Raw genomic sequence first — 21,934 nt, 5'->3', positions numbered from 1 at the left:
TTAAGGATAATTAACAGTTTAGGATAAATTCTTTAAGGTTATTTGTGTACCAAGTAACTTAGAACCTATAAAATTACATTTTCCAGTTATACTTAATTTAGTTCAGTCTGAAATAACTCATTAAATGATACTTAATAAGATTGTAACTAGTTTCGTGGGTCTGCAATTTACCATACCAATTTATTCAGTCGTCGGTATCGCGCTCTTCTAATCCGAGCAAAGTGTTGATCTTTTCCATACTGTATGCGGAACATAAAATATCACACGACAAAGTTACCCTTGATTACGCTTTTTTCTGAGTTCGAGGTAAATTTTTAAGGGATACGTAGATTGATTTAAGATTTCAAGTTTCAGTTTAAAAAAAATTAGTATGTAAGGCGGAAAAACAACATTGTTATAGGCCTAATAAATGAATCAATTTGCTAGGTAGGTCAGGGACGCGTGCGAAAGATTTTAAACAGTAAAAAGTTACTCTTAAAAAGTTGTTATTCTTGGACGATTTAAAACGCGTGACGATGTCAAGAAATGTTTTTGATACTTTTATTTTAAAGGGGGTAAAAGTTTAAACCGGATTAAATGCGGAATAATTAAGAGGTATTATTATAATGACAACTTGAACTTCCCACTATGCACTCGACTAGTTCAGTGTTCACCAATAAAATTAGCAGCTTTTTTCCCCTTTAATTTTAATTCCCATATGGTTAAGGACATCAAGATGGGTTGGGTGCGTTCCGGTACGTGCGTATCTAAAGAATTTAACAAATGGAAGGTTGTTGATAGCATATTTTAACGTAAAGTTTAAACTTTCACAACACCTTGTAAGTGTTAAGCCTAATTTTAAATACATATATAAATATACAAAGCACGTGTTTTTTTCGCGCTAAATTAGAAATAGATATTTACAAAGCACGTGTTTTTTTTTGGCGCCAAAAGTGAAATAGATATTAATAAAACACGTGTTTTTCTTCGCGCCAAATTTTAAATAGATGGTCGTTTACGCACACATTTTTAGGTCAATTTATTAAACTCTGTTTTTTAATTTAAGCGAAAGAAGGTCAAAAATTAATTTGTTTGTGGGTTAACATTAATCTTTTTTATTTATGCTAAACATCAGGTTTGTCCTGTAAAACCTACTCCCTCGCATTCGAGGTCGATATGCAAATTATTGACAGATTGTTTAGTGTTTTTTTTTCTATTAAGGCCTTGAAATTTCTTCTAATTGGTTTTGATTTGAATATATTAGGTTTATTTCAGAGCTGTCAAACTGGAATCATTGTTTATATATTAATTGACATAGCTTTAATGTATATATTGGTTCATAAACACTTGCTTCCTGGAGCGTTTTAATTAAGGTTCGAATTTTTAACATTGATAATAAAGTTTGAGGTTGATTTTAAAGAGATAGTGACACGATGCCATTCTCAGGCGTCCTCCTTCAACTCACCTGTTCTTAATACTCTAAGAACAGTTGCCATCATGAAAAATGGCGACTGAAAAATACCTACAACGTTAAGCCTATTTTATTAAGCTATGGTTCGTAAACATTTTCTTCCTGGAGCGTTTTAATTAAGGTTCTAATTTTTAACATTGATAATAAAGTTTAGAGGTTGATTTTAAAGAGATAGTGACACGATATCGTTCTCAGGCGACCCTCTTCGACTCATCTGTTTTTAATACTCAAAGAACAGCCGCCATCATGAAAAATGGAGGCCGAAAAATACCTAAAACGTTAAGCCTATTTTAATCAGCTAACGCCGGAAACCTTTAGTTATTTACTACTTTATTTCATTATATAACTTGAGTAGAGTTACGATATTGGATTAACCAGAGTAAATTCGTAGAAGACCCTGATTTTGAAGTGAGTTTAGAAGGTTATTTCAATCTAAAACAAAAAAGGAGTAAAGAGAAACAATCCTAGTAAGATATGATCTTTGCAATGCCACTATTTCAGATAACAAAAAAAAAAAAAAATACAACCATAGAAAAAACCACGAGGCTCTAATTTATGCGTGAGGATGATGACGCTCTTGCTAAATTCGTCCTTGTAAACTAATAACTGTAAGCTTCGATATCAGTCCCTTAATTTGCATATTAATACAAGCTTATCTATTGTTTCTCATTACATCATTCTTGGAAATTCCAATTTGCCCTCATAAGGGGAAAATATGCCTTTGATTGGTTAATTTATTTTTGCTAAATTTGGGAAACCGAAATTAATTAATTAATATAGTATGTCGACCTCTAATTAATGTTTTTCTCTGCATGATGCAACCGTTTCTAATTTACGCTGGAAAAGGTTTAGCTTGTAATATCAACTTATCTTTACAGTATTTATTCTAATGAACCTATTCCGGGGAATAGGAGAAATTCAAGGGCATTGCTTATGTCCCAACCCCTCTCTCTGACTTATGTTTTAGGCTTAGCGATTCCAGTTAAAAGTGTGGGCGCATGACGAAGGAAGTGCAAAGCAAACACGTGATAACAAAGCGGCCGCGTCCCTTAATTCAAAGTGAAAATGAATTAATTTTATCCTTGAAACTAAACCAAATTTGACCCTGAAAAATTTATCAGAATTAATTTGAAAAGGGGGATTATCGTTTTCTTGATATGGGGTGAAGAGTGTGCATCCGCTATGTGGACCCAAAGACCTTAGATTGGCTTGAAAGCTACCAGTCCACCTGAATCCTTTTGTTTGCATCGACGTACCGGAAGTTTCGTCATAAGACTCAATTTTAGCCCCCAACTTTTGAAAATACACTTTCGATGAAATGCTAACCCTAATTTTCAGTAACTGCTCTAAGTTTCAAACCTAACTTGAGCTTATGGGTAAATAGTTCATACTCCCTTTGTAAAGCTTTAAATCCTTTCTCTGCAGATCGCAAATCCAAGGTTTTTATTTTCAATTTCCCCTCCTAAATTTTGTTCAGGCATAGAGCAGATGCGCTTTATAGGGTCTTATCTTACTTATTCATCATTTTATACATCCGTGCCACGCGTACGGTACTTAAATAATTTCCAATTTTCAATATCTAAATGCTTAATTGCCTTCCCTTCTACGATATAGTCGAGTTAGCATTCCTGATACGTGAATGCATCGCGTTTGTTTGACGATGCGTAGGCGAATTTTCTAAAACCTCACTAAATCATCTTTCAAACGTTTTACGCAAGAGTTTTTGCGGTTTTTAACCGTTTCCTGTAAATGGTATAACTATAAACTTCCATTCCTGCTTGCCTACCCCTTTTCCTCACTGTTAAAACATATTTAAGTTTAGAATATGTGTTAAGAAAGAGCCTTGAATTGTGGTTCATTTTTAATGTCCCGGGTTTCGGCACCAGTTTTTGGTTTTAATTACTTTACGATTAAGTAGGTATAATATTAGGAATTAACTGTTTAAATGCACACGAACAATTAAAAACAGTTCAATAATTAAGTGTCAAAACATTATTGGGAAGTTAAACACCAAAAACATAGTACCATGGTTTTTATCAATGATTAAAACTTCAAAACGAATTTGAAACCATTTAAATCATTGCTGTCAGAGTTGGCCTGAATTTTTTTAAGCCCGCTTGTAGTATTTAGTTTTAATTACAGTTAAAACTAAACCTTATTTAATTAAAGGGATTTTTTAAGAAATATAATTAAATTAAACTAAATATAACTTCATTTCTAAATTAAAGAGTTATTGTAGAAATATTTGCGTAAGGACAATTCACAGAAGTATACCCTAAAGTTTGTTGATACAATCTTAACTTCCTGTTTGAATTCATTTAAACCTACATCAGGGCCGCACGTGACTTGGAAACTAGTCAAGTCGATTAAAAAAATTTCGACTAAAAAACTAATAGACCTTAACCCGAATTTGAACCTTAAATCATTTTAACGATAAACACCGAGCCAACGAGTTCATGCACTTTCAAATAACACTTCCTTGTTTTATTATTCATATTTCTTAATATGTTTAGTGTCAATTGATAGTAAATTAACCCGTCATTGGACGGATCTGTTTTAGGTACATGTATTCAAGCTACACCTTTAATTATTAATTTTCATTTTATTATTTTGTCGCCATCTATGATGGAGAAAAAATATTACGGAGACATAAAAGACATAACAAGAGTTCCAAGGAAACCCTTACAATTTTGTCGCGCTTTCTAATGTATTTTAGCAATGTATAATGAACTCCATATTGATATAATAGCAAAGGATAATTATTACAAAAACTATATTTAGGCACTGTATAATTAATGCCTTACTTATATTCAGTAACATTGCTAATTAATATTGAAATCGTATAAAGAATATCTCCCCAACAAAAGCCGAGATACAACAAACCCCAAAAAATCCTTATTTCTCAGCCTGTTACGGCTACAATGACAGGGAGCCGAACATAAAGAGGTCACACAAAAGACACGTGTCCTTGGAATGACCCATATTAGTTTACAACACGTTTCCGCACAATTTAAATGAGTTCATAGTGTTTAGCAGACGGCATAATGAATTTTAAACTTTTCAGGACGGTCTGAGACTAGGGGTGCGATTCAGCAGGCATGCGTTATGGCTTTAACGCAAGAAAACTTGCGTTATGATATCACTTTGCGTTAAATTTCAAAAAATGCGATTCACGTGTCGGCGTTACGATATCACGCGTTATCATAACGCCAAATGTCGGGGATATCGTATCGCCATCCGTTTGCTGGCGTTATAGGTTTATCACGATCGTTATAAAACTTTTTCCCGATATTTTACCCGCAAAAATTCAAAATGGCTGCCTTCCGTGATGCTTTTTCAATTATTGGGCGCTGATTAAATTGAGGAAATAACAAATTTAAATAGAGAAAGAGTTTTTAGAGATGATACCCAAAATGAAATGCCGGAAAAATTATTTTCGAATGCTTTTTCGGTTAACTACCACTGACTATAGTTTAATTGAGGCTCTGCGAGAGTCTTACTGGGCCAAGGCCCACAACTATTTCAAACGATAGTAAAGTAAGCATTTGTTTTCTGCTTTTATTGAAGTGTAAGTTCAATACTTATCGATTTAATATGTTGCTATTTTATTATGAGAAGCTATTTATTATAATACTGAATAATAAATCGAATGAGCATAGTACATGCAGGGAAACAAACTACCAGGGGCAAGCCTCCATACTGGATAATTAACCTCACGCTAGAGTTGGCTAGCCTCTCACATGTAGTGAGCTTGGGATGCTACTAGTGGTGTCTCGTGGCGTGAGGAATTTTGAACAGCATGGAGGCGTGTCAGTGAAAGTTTGTTTTTCTGCACGTAATATTAGTATCCACCTTATTCCCTTTCGCCGGAAGTTAGGCTTAGCTTGGGATTCATGGGGGTGAATAACGGATTAACGGGAAGAAATTCGTCTATCGTCTGCTACATAAGCCAAAAATATGTACTGTAGCGGACGACAGACCAATTTATTCCCGCCCCATGAATCCCGAGCTAAGCCTAACTTCCGGCGAAAGGGAATAAGGTGGATTGGCATAAGTTTATAAGATATGATCCATAAGTATGACACTGCCTATACTTCGTAATGCTAGAGGCTTACTGAGAGGTAGTTCGAGATTCGAGAACAACGTGAGAATTGACTACACGCGGTTTAGCAGTCCATCTTCCTTTTTAGTCTGTATTAAGCCTTTGACAGCCCTTCACCTGGCGTCGCTTTACGAGAATCTATGCTTCACCTACGTCACTTCATGACAAACTCTCAGTAACAAGTGACAAACTTATAGAACATATTTTATGAACTTATGGTATTGGTTAATGGCTTACTATTTTTCCACTGCTGCACTACCTTCGTGCCGCGAGTTTCGTTGCGGCATAAGCGGCTAAATGTGCGTTTGTTTTTGTTCAAGTTTTATCAACTGAATAAATTTCCACTTTTCCAATGTATTACTAAATTGGATAAGTTTTTACCCTTTAATGTCGCTACCTTTTCCAAATTAATGCTAATTAGCTCGTTTATTGCAACACTTTCCACAATATTGCTATTTTAGTTCCTTTTTACACTAAAAAGAGGCGCACTTTTAGCCACTCGCGTTGCTACTAGCTGATTCCATCTTTAATCATAATTAATTTTCGAGAATTTAAAAGTTCCTATTACTACCTCTTTATTTTCTTCCCTAAAACTTAGCAACATATTCAGTTGCTCTTCATAAACCTTTTTCCCACGTTTTCTAGGTATTGTTGGCATTTTTAAATGTTGTTATTCCCTCAATATTGTTGAAATTTTCGCGAGCAGACGATAAAATTCAAATTTTTGGCGCCAAAAACTATTTTCTTTGATAACGCTTTAAGTTATCCCCGCTAGATAGCGCAAATGTCGTTGAATCGCATTTCGGAGTGATATTTAAAATTTGCGTTATGAGATTTGCGTTACGAGCGTAACGCTGAAAAATCATAACGCGTGATACAAAAAATTTATCACTGTGCAGATGAATCGCACCCAAGGACTAGGCAATATCCCCGTCGGCGTTACAGCGTCACTTTCGGCGAAAATGAGCCAAATAACGATGAAACCGAATTACAAAATTAAACACCGTTAGCGGAATGCAGTGAGCAACAAAAAATGTCGAGTCCGCACGTTTAATTACCGAAATTCAAAGAATAACAGCGAAAACATGAGAGTGGAGGTATTTTTAGTAAGGTCTCAAACACAGTTATAGAAAAGCCCCGTCATGAGTCCCGAGGAACAAACAATACGAGCTTTTCCAAGACCTATGGCAAAACGCTGCCAGTAGGTAAAACCAAAAGACGGCGATAACACGAAAAATAGTTTAAATCACTGAAAATTAAGTTTGATTACCGTTAACGGAAGGCTTTAGAAGTCGTTATGTGCAAAAATCAAACGAAGCCAACTCGATCACGCGCTCAGAAAAAAAAAAATCCTTATTTCTCAGCCTGTTACGGCTACAATGCGGCTCTGGAGCAATGAGATAGAGATCTCTATGAGATAGATAGAGTTACAATTCAAATACTCGCGTATGCGTATTTTATTTAACACGTTTAAAAACTATCTTGACAGCTTGTTACACAGATTATAGCAGCAGACGTTAATAAAAAAAGTTCTTAGGGTGGCGCCACCCGTATTTGATAAAGATTCATGCTCGATAAAAGGTGTATTGCGAAACGTCGATCTCGAGATCTCACGTTGTGACTCTAGGTTTCATATATATATTCTATCTCATTGCTCTGGAGTAGTTTAAAGAGAGCGAAGGCGAGACGACGACGAAGGCGGAGCTGACGACGAAGGCGGAGCTAATCTTCCGTTTTTATGTCTTTTATGTCTCCGTAATATTTTTTCTCCATCATAGATGGCGACAAAATTAAAAACGGAAGATTAGCTCCGCCTTCGTCGTCAGCTCCGCCTTCGTCGTCGTCTCGCCTTCGCTCTCTTTAAACTACTCCAGAGCAATGAGATAGAATATATATATGAAACCTAGAGTCACAACGTGAGATCTCGAGATCGACGTTTCGCAATACACCTTTTATCGAGCATGAATCTTTATCAAATACGGGTGGCGCCACCCTAAGAACTTTTTTATTAACGTCTGCTGCTATAATCTGTGTAACAAGCTGTCAAGATAGTTTTTAAACGTGTTAAATAAAATACGCATACGCGAGTATTTGAATTGTAACTCTATCTATCTCATAGAGATCTAACTCATTGCTCCAGAGCCGCATTGTAGCCGTAACAGGCTGAGAAATAAGGATTTTTTTTGCTGAGCGCGTGATCGAGTTGGCTTCGTTTGATTTTTGCACATAACGACTTCTAAAGCCTTCCGTTAACGGTAATCAAACTTAATTTTCAGTGATTTAAACTATTTTTCGTGTTATCGCCGTCTTTTGGTTTTATCTACTGGCAGCGTTTTGCCATAGGTCTTGGAAAAGCTCGTATTGTTTGTTCCTCGGGACTCATGACGGGGCTTTTCTATAACTGTGTTTGAGACCTTACTAAAAATACCTCCACTATCATGTTTTCGCTGTTATTCTTTGAATTTCGGTAATTAAACGTGCGGACTCGACATTTTTTGTTGCTCACTGCATTCCGCTAACGGTGTTTAATTTTTTAATTCGGTTTCATCGTTATTTGGCTCATTTTCGCCGAAAGTGACGCTGTAACGCCGACGTGGATATTGCCTAGTCCTTGTCTCAGACCGTCCTAAAAAGTTTAAAATTCATTATGCCGTCTGCTAAACACTATGATCTCATTTAAATTGTGCGGAAACGTGTTTTAAACTAATATGGGTCATTCCAAGGACACGTGTCTTTTGTGTGACCTCTTTATGTTCGGCTCCCTGTCATTGTAGCCGTAACAGGCTGAGAAATAAGGATTTTTTGGGGTTTGTTGTATCTCGGCTTTTGTTGAGGAGATATTCTTTATACGATTTCAATATTAATTAGCAATGTTACTGTATATAAGTAAGGCATTAATTATACAGTGCCTAAATATAGTTTTTGTAATAATTATCCTTTGCTATTAAATCAATATGGAGTTCATTATACATTGCTAAAATACATTAGAAAGCGCGACAAAATTGTAAGGGTTTACTTGTAACCTCTTGTTTATTTCCGCAATGAAAATTACATAGCAAAAACAATTCCCTTTTAATATCGAACCACTTTCCACTTGTCTCTTTGCTTTCCCCTCATAAATGAAAGCTTAACTAGTTGGCTTTTAGGAATCGGAACACGAGAGAGAGAGAAACTTCTGGTGGAAAGTAGGTTAAGGTCACCTATATCGGATTTTTACGGATTGAAATGAGTAAAAGGTTCGCGTTCTGCGCCTGCGAGTATGACAGACAAGATCGCCTGACCATAAAACTGCGTGGGGAAAGCGGAAAATTCCTTGAATAACAATTTACGCGCCTTAAAAGCGACTATAGAATCCTAAATAGCCTAATCGTTGCAAGTGTGACGCGAGAGAGGTCCAGATGGGTCACCCCAAAAGCATTTCGGATTCAAATTCCATGTAAATAGGCCTAAAATTCCGTGTTTTAGGCCAAATGTTGTCAATGTTGACAGTATATTTTAAGAATAATATTATTATGAATAAACTACAAGGTTATGTTGTAAATACAACTACAATGTTCAACTTGGGAATTTTCGTAAACCTCTCGTAAACCCCGAAAATTTTTCCTCTCTGAAATCAATTTCCTGACCTTTGTGGGTCATTTTAAAATCCCTGACTTTCCCAGGTGTTTCTTCAAGATCTTTAATAGACAGATTAAGTAATACGTGGTGAAGGTAGCTGCTACACGTACGCGTAAAGGAGACCCTCAATATCTCTAATTCCAAGCAGTCTAATATTAAGAATATTAAAGTGGTCGTGTAGTAGCCAATGTCATAGCGATTCGAATATAATTTTTTAACCCTTGACCAATTGACCGGGAAAGTCCGTAGCGCTTGGACAAACAAACAAACATCGCATTCGTATGAATGTCCACTGAATCATTATCTCACTTATTGTTAAGGTACTGTTGTTCTCACTCAGGCAGAGACAACCCTCTAAAACTGCGCAGTTTTTCTCAACTTTTCTCGCTCTGAGAATCATCAGTAGAGATGACGTCAGCCTGTTTACGGAATAGAGCTGTTTTCTTCGAAAGAGCTTCGTAGCTGTAGAGATTACGGGATTTATTTTTTTACTAGCTAGCGTTTCGCGGTGCAATAATGTTCAAGGGCGTCTGGCCTACTAGATCCTCTAGCTTTGGGAAAAGGCATCAGGCTAGAGCCATCTGCCGAAAGGATAAAGTATACTGTATAAAGTCTCTTTTTCTAGAAATACCGGGAATTTCTTTGAGGGATTGGCGCTATCTAATTTTACGAGAGAAGTTTCACGGTCGTCTTTTACGTTTAAAGGGGATATCTCGACTCTCGTATTCGTATATGCGAATTTTGGAAAAAAGGGCCTATTAATAACCGTTTTTCAGGGTCTTTTTTTGATAGAATCAAGAGAGGGGATTGGTGGGGTGGAGAGAATATGTCCCTATCAGGAGCGTACATAAGCTTGTCGAAATGTTAGAGGGCCTCTGTTATTGAGGCTTTCAACTTGATCTTCTTGGTTGGGTTTGGCCTTTTAACTGACATTGTGAGAAGTCCCGGGGTATACAGGGTGTTTGTGAAAAGTCCATCAATAATGAAAGGGCGTATTTATTGGGCCATTTTGAGTCGAAAATGTTCTATGACATTTTGCCGTCCGAGCCACGGTTTTCGAGTTATGATTTGAATATTTTAGGGATGACCCCTTCATTAAATTAGCGCTGTCTTTCAATTTCTTAATTAAATTTAAGGGGGCATCCGTAAATTACTCCAATCATAACTTGAAAACAGTGGCCCGAACGGAAAAATGTCATAGAACATTTTCGACTCAAAATGGCCCAATGAATACGCCCTTTCATTATTGATGGACCTTTCACAAACACCCTGTATAACCATGCACCAAAGGGAGGCCCTTCATCCTCCCGAAGTTCTTGAAAATGGATTTAGATTTATTAGGTTTAGTGTTAAGTCCTTAGAATCCTTGTATCGTAGTCTATAGTCACGCAACCTTTAAAAATGGGTAAACCTACCTTCCGATTCGTCAAAATCACGCACGTGACTATGTAGTATTGTAGAAGGCCTATTTGTATTGTTATAGAAATTTGTGAAGTGTCGTTATACTTGCAAATTACCATTTTCTATAGTTTGAATTATTGACGTTTAAATTACAAGGTTATTTGGGAGTTTTGGGAATTTTCAATAGCTGGAAATCTATAATATTATCTATATGTTGATTTACTATTTAACTTAAAATGGCTTAATTTTTATTTAGTTTTCATTACTTCAATCTATTTTTGCTTTTGTATAATTTTAGAAATCGAATTCAGATTTATGTAGCTTTAAAATGACATTTTTTCAACTCAACACAACTCTCATTTCAAAGTTTGGCCTACTAACACACACCCATCTATAATATCAGATGCCAAAGAAAAAGTCAACCTAAATTTCGGACATCTATATACGTTTAAATATAAATATAACCGCAATAGAGATCAAAATGATATAGCTCTACCCAAAAAATATACCTAACCATTGATTGTCATATCAGTCCCGATCCACTTTTTCCGTTAACCATTAACCTAGACTCGTGGTGACGACCACCACCACGTGGGGAAACCATAATGGGTCTTGGGCCCATTAGCACCCTCCAACTTACAAAATACCCAACAAGACCTGGACGACTCACTTTTGGCCAATTCCAGCTGCTTTCACGCGATTTTCGTGATAAATATATATATTTTATATTACTTGCTGTTTCGTTCCAATTTAACTTTTACCACGAATCAGTCTGAGTCTCCTACTTTTCAGGGACAACCCAAGAAAAAAGAAAAATATTTTAGGGCTCTGTGCCAACTTCTAACGGTATTATACACCATAGGTCCTGAGACTACCGTAGGCGACATTTATTTGTAGCAGAAGTATGTAATACTTCTCTTTGAGAGAAGTGTACCTACCACAAAGCGGGCGGGGTAATTGTAACATGGTTCTTCCCAACATCATTTAGATTTGGAGTGCTCAAGGTTACTAAACCGAATCACATACGCGATAAATTGTTTCCTCATCATTACTCTATTAGCGCTGCTTAACTATTTGAAAAGGCGCTTGTGGATTTTTTGTCCCTCGTCAAGACATCGATCAAGGTTTGCGGGTTGATTGCTATCAAACAGTTATAGAATTCACCCAACGGTGCGATGTGACACTCATCTGAAGTTTGATGAGCGGTAGAGCAAACCAAAAGGGTGCATGAGCCTGACGTTACATAACTAAAGTATTAAGAGGATACAGAGTGTCATCCTTCTTCTATTATCCCCTTCTGCTAGTATCCATAGAAGATGAGGGAAAAAAGGTTATTACTTAAATGTGTCATCAGTTATTCACGAATTCCTCATGGACTATATCTCTCGTATACTGTAGAGTTAATGATTCAAAAAAAAAAGTTCTATTCTCTCTACCGGAAAGTGACCTAGAAATTTTTTCTTCTATTTTTCTCCAAGTATTGATTAAAATTTTTCTTTCTGGGATTGCAAACTCGACATCGGCAACCGTTAGGGACACCAGAGTCTTGCTAAACTGAGGAGTACAGTGCCCTTGAAAGGGAAAAAATCCATAAAAGTGGGAGTGGGACGTTGCGTTTCCAGGAGTCTATACCCTTGGTGGTAGATGAACGTGCGTTTTGCGTTGCCCGCGGCTTGCTTTTCCTAATAATTATATTGAAATAGGCGTGAATTGAATAAGCCTTAACGGTTTGGGAATGGATCAATTTGTCAAATTGTTTCGTTTAATAAGTGACACTAGGAAAGAAATAGAAGTGACACGGGGTATCTTTCTCTCCCCGTCTCCAATAAAGTCAACAAGCTTGAACCATGGCGACTTCAATAAAGGAAAGGGTTATGATACAAGCGGCTCTCCCATCTTTAAGAATCCCGTGTTGCTTCTTCCTGGTGACGCATTGTGATTTACGGGACGGCTACGTCACAGAATTATATGACGTCATGTAGGCTGTTGGAAGATAGTCATTTAGATGTAAATTTTTCGCTGGGCTGTTGTTTGTGTTAGCAAGGATTAGTGTAGTGTAGAGTTCAAGTAAAAACCCATATAAGAACTGAGAACATATGAATACCCATCCATTTTGGGTTTAAAACAACTCTTCACTTTTTGTACTGGGTCGTTCGTTATGGCTGCAACGCATGATGGAGCCCGACCCGGGAATTATGGGACAAACCAGAAAAAATATTGCGTAACTAAACCCCTCCTCAAATATATCTGAACCTATTTAACAAAAACCAATCTATATTGCATACCATTAACCAATCAGTCGCGGTCATTCTCAAGGTAATCCTTGGAAGTATAAATGGTGGCTTGTTCAAACTCATAAAAAATCAATTTGACTCTCAGATCATTTTTAATGTTTGCCCCGTCAGTCTTAAAGCTTTTAACCTCGATGCCTTATCGCGTTATCGGTAAAAGATCGTGGTACCGTACGGTACAGAGACTAGCTGCCTGCATTGCCTCACCTTGCCTTTTCATGGTGCATGGCGCTCCCTAACGAGAAATGAGAGAGGAAGGAGGACTTTCTTTAAGAAAAGGAGGTTGGATCTCTTTCCTTCCAACTTCCACTCATCAGAAAATCAATGAGAAGGCGAAGGAAGATGTATTTCTCTTGTTTTGCTCTCAAAGTCAATGGCGGGAATGGTGTAAGAAGGTCACGTTGCCTTGTAGTTCGATTACGGTGCCTCTTAGATTGACACCTAAGGTCGACTTGCCTCCACGTTCTCTCTCTCTCTCTCTCTCTCTCTCTCTCTCTCTCTCTCTCTCTCTCTCTCTCTCTCTCTCTCTCTCTCTCTCTCTCTCTCTCTCTCTCTCTCTCTCTCTCTCTCTCTCTCTCTCTCTCTCTCTCTCTCTCTGTACAAATTCAGAGCTTCCTACGGATTTTAGTACTAATCCATTCAGCTGGTTTTGGGGTTTATTGCTATGACCTTATGGGTATGGATGGGTTGAAATTTACCACAAATTATAAATACAGATTGATAATTAGAAGTGGTAATAATTAAGATAATTTTTATCTTTCAGAGTATTTTTTGTGGAAATACGGATATCTGAATGTTAAGTACACCATTGCACCAGAATATGCCTTAATTGCGGAGTTCAACTTCAACCAGCTGGACTGTACCAATCAACTATGGTAAATCTTTGAATACTTAAAACATTTACAAGCCTATGCTATTACGTAGATGCAATTTAAGAAAATAAGTGATAAATCCACTCATGATATTTTTCTAGTAACAAGAAGTGATATCTAGTTTATTAGGGAGAAGGTATAAGTTACCTAAGTATTCGCGCGCCATAGTCCCATTCCCCCTTTCAAAATGCAAGGGGGGGGACGTAAAAGGAGGCCGGGTTATTTCGCCTCTCCTCAGTCGGAAAATACGTCGCGCTGACGTGAGTTTTCAAGAACCAATGAGATGCTGGTTGTAATTTAGAGGCGGGGATGAACTCCGGGCCTAGGTTTGAACTGGAGATGAAGGTAGAAATGTGGCGCATTTATACCTTCTCCCTAATAAACTAGATATCACTTCTTGCTAGTAATATAAGCATGGTTCATAGAACACTATTCACAAGTTGTCTTGCAAATCTTGTTTTCTTGCTGGGGTACTTTCTTATTTATTAATTTCATTCCAATTTTTTTGGACGAAATTTTCTCCCCTTTCTGGCTTCTTATACCGCCCAAAAAAAAAAAATTGGAAATGCAAAATAAAGAAAAGTTCGCGGACTCCCGCCGCCATTTCCTTTTATAATTTTCCATCTTAAGACGTTCGATTTGGGTCAAGGTGCGCGTGCTTTGAAAGAAAGATCACTAGAAACGGCAGGAGGGGTGAAAGTATCAGGGTCAGAAAGAAGAAGTTTTTTGAAAGTCGCGCGCGCCAGCCCTAAACAGGGGCAAAGAAAAAAGTGAAAACTGACATAAAAAGTAGAACGAAAAACGTCTTGGAAGGGCTCCTCCGCTCAGTCCGCTCTGTCTAAGGAAAGCAAAAGATGGTAAAAAATTGCCTTTTTTCGGTGTAAGGAATTGGGAACAGGGGGGGGGGTTAACTAGTAGATGAGGTAGTTAAGGACCTTTCAATTATAAATTTAAGTAGTCAAAGCATTTACCTAGCTCAGAGATAAGATTTAATTTTAGAAGTAGGAATGGAAAACGGTTAGTATTGACTTCAGTCTACTCCGACTCATAGCCCAGTATAGAGCCCCTCCCTTCAACACGTAACGAAAAGTTTAAATGATCTTATTGGCTCACTTAAACTACGTTTTGATGACGTTGCTGACGGGGACGGCGAAAAATACGTAATTCCTTTTTACCTCTGTCGCTATGACCCGTCTCTTCTTTCATACCCCCCGTTTCCGAGGAAGGGGTCCGGGACTTTGACGCGCACCCACATTACTCTGTTCTCCATTCCTACTTCTAAAATTAAATCTATCCCTGCCTAGCGCGCCTATATTTAATTTAATTTCTAAGACCAAATGAATTCGTCCAAACTGTTAATATTTTCTCAACCATCACACTACAAACACACAGACCCTGAATTCAAGGGGGTGACCCCCGTCTAGAAATCGGAGGTATGTAAGAGCCTAACTCTCCCAGAGAGCTAGTGACTGAGTGAGAGAGAGAGTCATGATACCATGCCGGGATCAGTATGTAGGACGATGTCTTTAGTAGGGGAGTAAGAGAAAGATACGTTGAAAGATGAAAGTCTAGGTCAAATGTCAAGGTACAAAAACGGAGACATTAATGTGTAAACGATTTAAACAAAAATTACACTTGTATGCAATTAGATGTTTAAGATGAGATTCACCTTGAATGCCAGTTGAAAAAAATTAAAAACCTCATTCCAATACTCAATGACGATTGGTTTGAAATTAATATGGTTGCGTTGCGCAATCTCCAGAGCAAACTCTGATTGGCTTTATATATAGCTAGTTGTTTATCGGAATTTTCTATTCCATGAAAGTCTTTCAAAGTGATTAATTAGTAGGGAAGAAAATATGTGTACTTTTGAAATGATTTATGATTGTGACATTCCGTTGGGCAATTCGTAATCAACACCTCTTTGTTAGGTACCAGTGTTTTGAAGTTACGATGGCGCTATGGTTTAAATGCAGAAAGTCCTGCTAAAGTATAGGGATTTCCATATGAAGGCCGAGAGTTTTAATTGGTTGAGAATTTCCCTTAGGGTAGCACTAGAAATTTTTAAACACAATATTCTAAAAACCTTTCAACGAATAGGTAGAGTAAATATTGGTCATTGGAAATTGAAGTGTGAGGTGCTAATCACTTTTTGTAGACCAGTTACGAGTAGGGCTTTAAATATGCATCTTTTATACAGATTACACTGAAGGGTTAGCCCCTCGAAGTACCCGCAGTTCAAAGCAAAACTAATTGATCTTTATTTTAAAACCAAGTATAATGAAATCCCATGTAATTTCACCTCTACTCTACCGGCTAGACGGATGGGTAGTAGACGAAATTCAAGGAACAAGCTATAGAATATAGGGTAAAACATAAAAAAGTTACTTTTTTGACCCTTATATAAACCTACGCTAGTTGAATTTGATTAATTGACGGACATAGCGTGCATTTAACACTAGATGTACTTCCGTGTTCATTATTTTCTAAAGGGTTAAATACCTACCTAAAATGGCGTGAAATAATTTCACGCGATTTCAAATTAACATCTCGTGAGAACCACACAGTTATTTTATTTGTATTGTTAATCTAATCCCTTATTAGCCCTGTAATTGAAAACAAACCTAACCAACCAGCTAAACCTTAAATTAGTTTTTTAGCTCTGTTATATTTACGGAAAACGTTAAGCCTATATGGGTTTAAATATTCTAGAGAAATTTGTCCGGGAAAACAGAGAGCTCTAGCGTCTAGAGAATTCCTAGCTTGCATATCGATTAATTTTGTTGAAGTAGGAAGAAAAACTTCATATCCAAAAATGATCCTTATTGCTAAAGGTCTCCATTTAAAGTGAGACTAAAATAGGGTTAACCTAATAGAATAATAGACCTTTATTAATGTTAGTCTCCAACTGAATTTTACCTTCTCTTTAATGCTTTGGAGGGAAAATTCCATATTCCCAAAATAGTCGAGCCCAAGAGGGAAGAGAGAAGAGAGAGAGAGAGAGAGAGAGAGAGAGAGAGAGAGAGAGAGATGTTGCGACGACGTTAAGTGCGTCGTAGCCTTGACCTTTCCTAACTTAAGCCTTGGTTAAATATTAGATAAAGAAAAGTGCGTGCAATTTGCCATTAAAAGAAATTAATATTAATATTAAACCTAATCCCTTGACAACCATTCCATTTATATTTTTAAAAATTAGGTATGTTTGACGCATTTTTCTATAAAATTATAAATATCTTGAATTATTCATAGATATTATTGAATTTAGGCCTATTTATGTAGGATGAAGTCTGGTCTAATGTCTCCCTAAAGATAATGAATGGGTAAAAAACATTTGTTTTGTGGTTATGTTATGGTTTGCGTGACGTTGAAAGATTGACCTTGTAAGCTGCTCTACTAAATTGTTGTTGGAACACTTTATTAAAGAGCGAGTGAAAGTATAGTGTAATTTTAGTGTGCAACTGTTTCAGTCTGCCTTAGTTTTTACATATTAGTCTAAAAATATGTGATATCAAAACATATTTTCGTGTTATTTCTGTTTTAAAAAACATATTTCCGTGGAAGTCTTATGATATATACGTTTTCAAGGATATTTTGAACAAATATTGTGCCGTGCATTGAGAATCTAATATTCTACCTTTGCAACGACTGGTGTGTTTTTTCTTCTTTCGCGGTAAAAGGTCGTATTATGTTTTTCATCTCGCGTATACCACGTGATATACCTTTAGAAAACTGCACGTACAACAAATATTATATAAATATATAGAAGTGTAAAATAAATATCAATAATATTTTTGCATATATTTGTTTATTTATGGAATTTAAGTGGAGTCAAGTTGGCTGTAATAACACTTAAAATTGCATACATTTTTTTATAGTGGTATTTTGTTTAATTAGTCCTAGCCCTTACTAACCATGGAAAATTATCCCTATATTCCTAGTTCAGTTCAGTTCTAAGATCTGGGGAAAATTGCTAGATTTTAGAAGATATTTTTTTCATAATATCTAATAAATAGTGTTGCCAGTCATTAGCGAGCACAATTCAACCGTTATCTACAATATTTCGTATATCCCCAGTTCTGTTCAGTTCTAAGAACTGGAGAAAATCGCTGGATTTTAGACGATATTTTTTTCTAATATCTAATAGAAAGTCTTGCTAGTCATTTGTGATTTCAATTCAAATGCTATCTACAACAGCTTGAAAAGCTTGTAGTTCCGTTCAATTCAGTTCCAAAACTGCAGTAGGAGATACTCTCGAAAAATTATTGTCAACACTGATTCCTGAAGCGCGGTTAAAGTTTATAAACGGAGCCCTTTCAGCGCAAATATCAATACCTAACCACCCTGACTATAAAAATAAATAAGGAAATATTTACTTTTTCATTCAAATTGAATATGAATTTATTATCGAATTAAACACGAATAATATAAAAACCAACTCGGCAAAAACATCACCTTGAAAATTAAAAATTTCGATTACGGTGTATTTATAGTTTAGTTCAAGATCAGTTTACAATGCATAGAAGGGTTTGGCGGATTAAGATTAGTGTGTAAACCTTAATAAAAATTAAAGTAGTCGTTGCATATTACGCTTGAAAAAAATACGGGATAGAAAGAATAATTTAATGAAAAACATATTTTTTTTGTAAGGTTGCGAGCGACGCTTCAAGGTTACACTGACGCGTCTATAAAATTAACGTGGTGGTAAAATATTTGACGTTTCATAACGACTTTACGACAAGCGATAAAAAAGTCACGGTCAAAAAGTACAAGCACATATTAGACGGGCGCGCGCGCGTCCCATTGTTGTATAGCGAATAGCATGCCACCAAATATGTCGCGTGGTATAAGTCCTGTTCGCATTAATCTTTCTTTGTACGTAATTTTCGAAATAGTCTATACCTTAATGGGATAATAATCAAGGTCACAAATTAATAGTTATTTAATGATGTTCGCAGTTAAAAATTGGTAATGATACGAACGAACCAACTTGCCTAAAGTCTTAAACGGTGTAGGTCTGCTATTAAATAACTTACGAAATTACTAATTAAATTTTAATTTAATAGATTTAAAGTAACTGTATAATGTTAGTTAAAAGATATACTTATATATATAAAACAGAGCTATCCAGGGAGACTCTGTGGACAGGAGTTAGTTAGGGGTTGTTAATGTTATCCTCAAATAGATCGGTTATGTTTGTAATTTTTTTATGGTAATGATCACGTGATGTGCCAATTTATTTCTTTATATGAGGTATTTAGGAACCATCTCTCTTAATAATACCCTATAGAGGCTTCCTGAGCAGTCCGGTCTCAGTTTATAGGCCTAAAACTCAATTTTCAGAAAACACAATTTAAATTATTAAATACATAAATGTTTGACCATAAAATTGACAAATTATCCATTGTCTACCATGACAGGTATTTTTGGCACCGCCACTAATGCGTACTTATTCCACGTTTTAAAATCTGAGGTGTTTCATTTACCCTTTATTTAAAATACAAGTATATACTAAGACCTTGAAAAACTATTTATAAAAACCTTGTAACGTGCGAACTCGTCTACGTGACTAAGTACACCTACTAAGTCTCATGCTCCTACGTGGCGAACTACAGCAAAGTAAACTAAAACCTATCCCATAACAATCCCAAGTCTACATATCAAGAAAATGCCATGAATCGTTGCAATTCTCCCATAATTAATGAACGACAGTGATTACAAACTTCATTAGCATTTAATTATGGAAAAGGTGTATTTTCTGTCTGTTTTGGAGGTCTATATTCATAGGACAAATTCTAAACTTCATCCGTGGTTCGATTATTGCAATGATGACTGGTAATTAGCTTATTCAGTTTCAAGGTTGATAGATCGTTTGATCGCTTTTGAGTGTTACAAAAATAACAGGATAACAAGATTAGTTCCGGTTATTTTCAAACTTAGTAGGAGCAGTTAAACATTTTGTGTTTGATTGCACATATTTGATATTTTTTGCCTGATAAGGTTTTTTTTATTTTTGCTGTCTGCACGCGGAAAAACCGATGATGTCATTACAAGCGCTACACAAAACTCAGCGAATGAGATAGCTGTATCTTGTGTTTAAAATATGACTCTCCAAATTTGTGCATTATTGACACGAGGTTAGGAATGGGAAAACACATAAACTCCACCACGGTTATCTATGTTTCTATCTAAGAGCGAAAGTAAATATGGATGGTATTTTAGCGACATCTACTGCGGGGTTGTTCAACTTAAATGGGATAAGTTCAGCAGATTAAATTAATTATACATATTTAAATGTGTAAAATTATATTCATATATTTATGGTATATCTATGGTAAAAATAAGTGTTAATTTAGGTTTTAATTGAGAAGATGAAGGATAAACTAGATGGCACTCTGTAGTTTAAAAGTCGAACACTTTCCCGCATTTTTATTTTAAATATTAGGCGCGGTGTTGGTAGTTGTAGTTTGTGATTTAGTTTGTCATGTTTAGTGATCAGCTAAAATTGAAACCAAGCCTTAATCAGTAAAATCAGGACGGTTTTTAATAACCTTTATTATACATAATAGATATATCTTGTCATATCATTTATGGGGTGGAACCTGAAATTAAAGATACTTAAAATTTACATAGTGTTTTGTGAAATCAGTAGTACACAGCATTTCTTACTTGTGAAAGGAAAATGTCTAACGCTTCGGACATAAACTGTTCCCTCCTCATTGTAAACGATTTGGATAAGGCAGTCAACGATCTAGTTTCAGTCAATCCGCTAAAGGTGTTTTCTTGCGACAATACGGTCGTCAAGTGACTGATTTCTAGTCTCAGCGATGCCACTTCCAAAGCCCTATAAGTAGGCGTAAATCGTAACTTCTCTCAAATGGTCTAAACATTTGTTTAAAAAATACCTACGAGCTGGTGTCACTCGTGGTGACCTTTAACGCGTTACGTAGTTCCTGGAGGACGGCATCACATACACTTTTGGACACGGCCCCCTTACGTTCTATGTCCAAACCACAGTACAGGGCATCAACTTCTGAACAGAACTCTGCGAAACAGTGGGGCAAGGTTCATTTAACGCACTAAGTACTTGCGATTCGCAAAACTACCTCTTAAAAGTAAACAGGTCAAGACGCTAATTTTGAACAAGGAAAATGGTATCGGTTCGAAAGGTAATGCCGTTAGGACGTGCAGAAGGCGGTCAGCTTGGGCTTCCGGTATTGAACCTCGAGATGATCCGTGAAGTAAAATTGTCACAAGTAGCTCGCTGTAAATGTCACCGGTTAGACCACGGATTTCTTCGCCTCCAGCGTTACCTGTGAAAAAAAGTGGGTATGGTTATAATGTCCTGTTATGACAAGGCTTCATTATTCACTCCTGTACCTTTGTACTGTCTCAACGCTTCGTAAGCTGAATGTAATATTTCATCCAAAGCTTGATTCATGGAAGACAAACCCTCCAAGGAATGCGCCACTTGGGCAACACGGTTCGTTTCGCACTCCTTCTGAAAACTGCCAAGATAAACGAAAGTAAAAGCGTATAAATTAAGGACATCGCCTACTCTTAATTACTGTCACTAATCACCTACTAATTGGCCAAAAAGTCGATGGGATCATTGGGTTTGCAGTCGAGCAAAGCCAAGAGGGACTGCTGAAGTACTCCCCTGATGTCGTTCATTACGCCCAGAGTCTCCAAAAGGCTCGCGTACGTCACTGCGTCGATTATCAAGAAAAAGGAATTTCAGGACCCCTCCTATGAAAATTTAGATTAGTTTCTCGCTAGTCCTTTCTCTCTCCAGTAAACAATTTTAAATCTCTGTCGAGATTTCATTTTATGTCCGCGACAATTATACACGGGGTTCCGAGAAAATTCATTTGCAAGTATAAAATTTCATCGTTTGTTCTAACGCTCGAGGTGATATTGTAATGAGCTATCGACCAGCGTCCTCGGAGACCTTTAGATCAGTTGTCACCATGGCAACCGCGTCATTGATCCGAACTGATGCGAGCTTACCTTTCCAAGAGCCATCTGTTACTACGCTGGGACAATGAGAGTCAACTTTACTCGTCCATCAGATGAGAAACTTTAGTAACTCGGGCTTAACACGATGCTGATGACCGGTTGTCCAGAAACAATGGGGTAATATACCTAAATTTGGATAGGTGTTTGAAGATGAGCCCTTCTACCGTTTATACAAATATGACTA

The 21,934-nt window shown here is 36.7% G+C and overlaps 1 protein-coding gene and 1 long non-coding RNA gene across 2 annotated transcripts; one reads left to right on the top strand and one right to left on the bottom strand.

The window, feature by feature from the left end:
• Positions 1-7,349: 7,349 nt before the first annotated feature.
• Positions 7,350-8,521, top strand: LOC149654131 (uncharacterized). The gene is made up of 2 exons (XR_016370499.1): positions 7,350-8,019; positions 8,128-8,521. It is a non-coding gene; the product is annotated as an uncharacterized LOC149654131 (long non-coding RNA).
• Positions 8,522-20,315: 11,794 nt separating this feature from the next.
• LOC149654130 (tubulin polyglutamylase complex subunit 1-like) lies at positions 20,316-21,683 on the bottom strand. Its single transcript, XM_089845221.1, has 6 exons — positions 21,317-21,683; positions 21,112-21,239; positions 20,838-21,044; positions 20,641-20,776; positions 20,401-20,575; positions 20,316-20,333 (listed from the first exon to the last, which is right to left on the bottom strand). Exons 1-6 carry the CDS (start codon positions 21,403-21,405, stop codon positions 20,316-20,318), a joined length of 753 nt encoding a protein of 250 aa, XP_089701347.1. The 5' UTR covers positions 21,406-21,683.
• Between the last annotated feature and the right edge of the window lie 251 nt (positions 21,684-21,934).

The sequence above is a fragment of the Phalangium opilio genome, unplaced genomic scaffold (assembly GCF_054372755.1).
Source record: "Phalangium opilio isolate 3A_F unplaced genomic scaffold, DU_Popi_V2 ptg000079l_1, whole genome shotgun sequence".
NCBI lineage: Eukaryota > Metazoa > Arthropoda > Arachnida > Opiliones > Phalangiidae > Phalangium > Phalangium opilio.
Note: the sequence above shows the minus strand (reverse complement) of the source record. Positions and strands in the feature narration are given on the sequence as shown.

What these genes read in the sequence shown, in the direction of transcription:
- LOC149654130 (XM_089845221.1), bottom strand. Translation starts at nt 21,405, where the DNA reads ATGAACGACATCAGGGGAGTACTTCAGCAGTCCCTCTTGGCTTTGCTC. An exon ending in ATCGACTTTTTGGCCAATTA is followed by an intron (nt 21,240 to 21,316) that starts GTAGGTGATTAG and finishes TTATCTTGGCAG; the next exon opens with TTTTCAGAAGGAGTGCGAAA. An exon ending in ACCACGAGTGACACCAGCTC is followed by an intron (nt 20,576 to 20,640) that starts GTAGGTATTTTT and finishes GCCTACTTATAG; the next exon opens with GGCTTTGGAAGTGGCATCGC.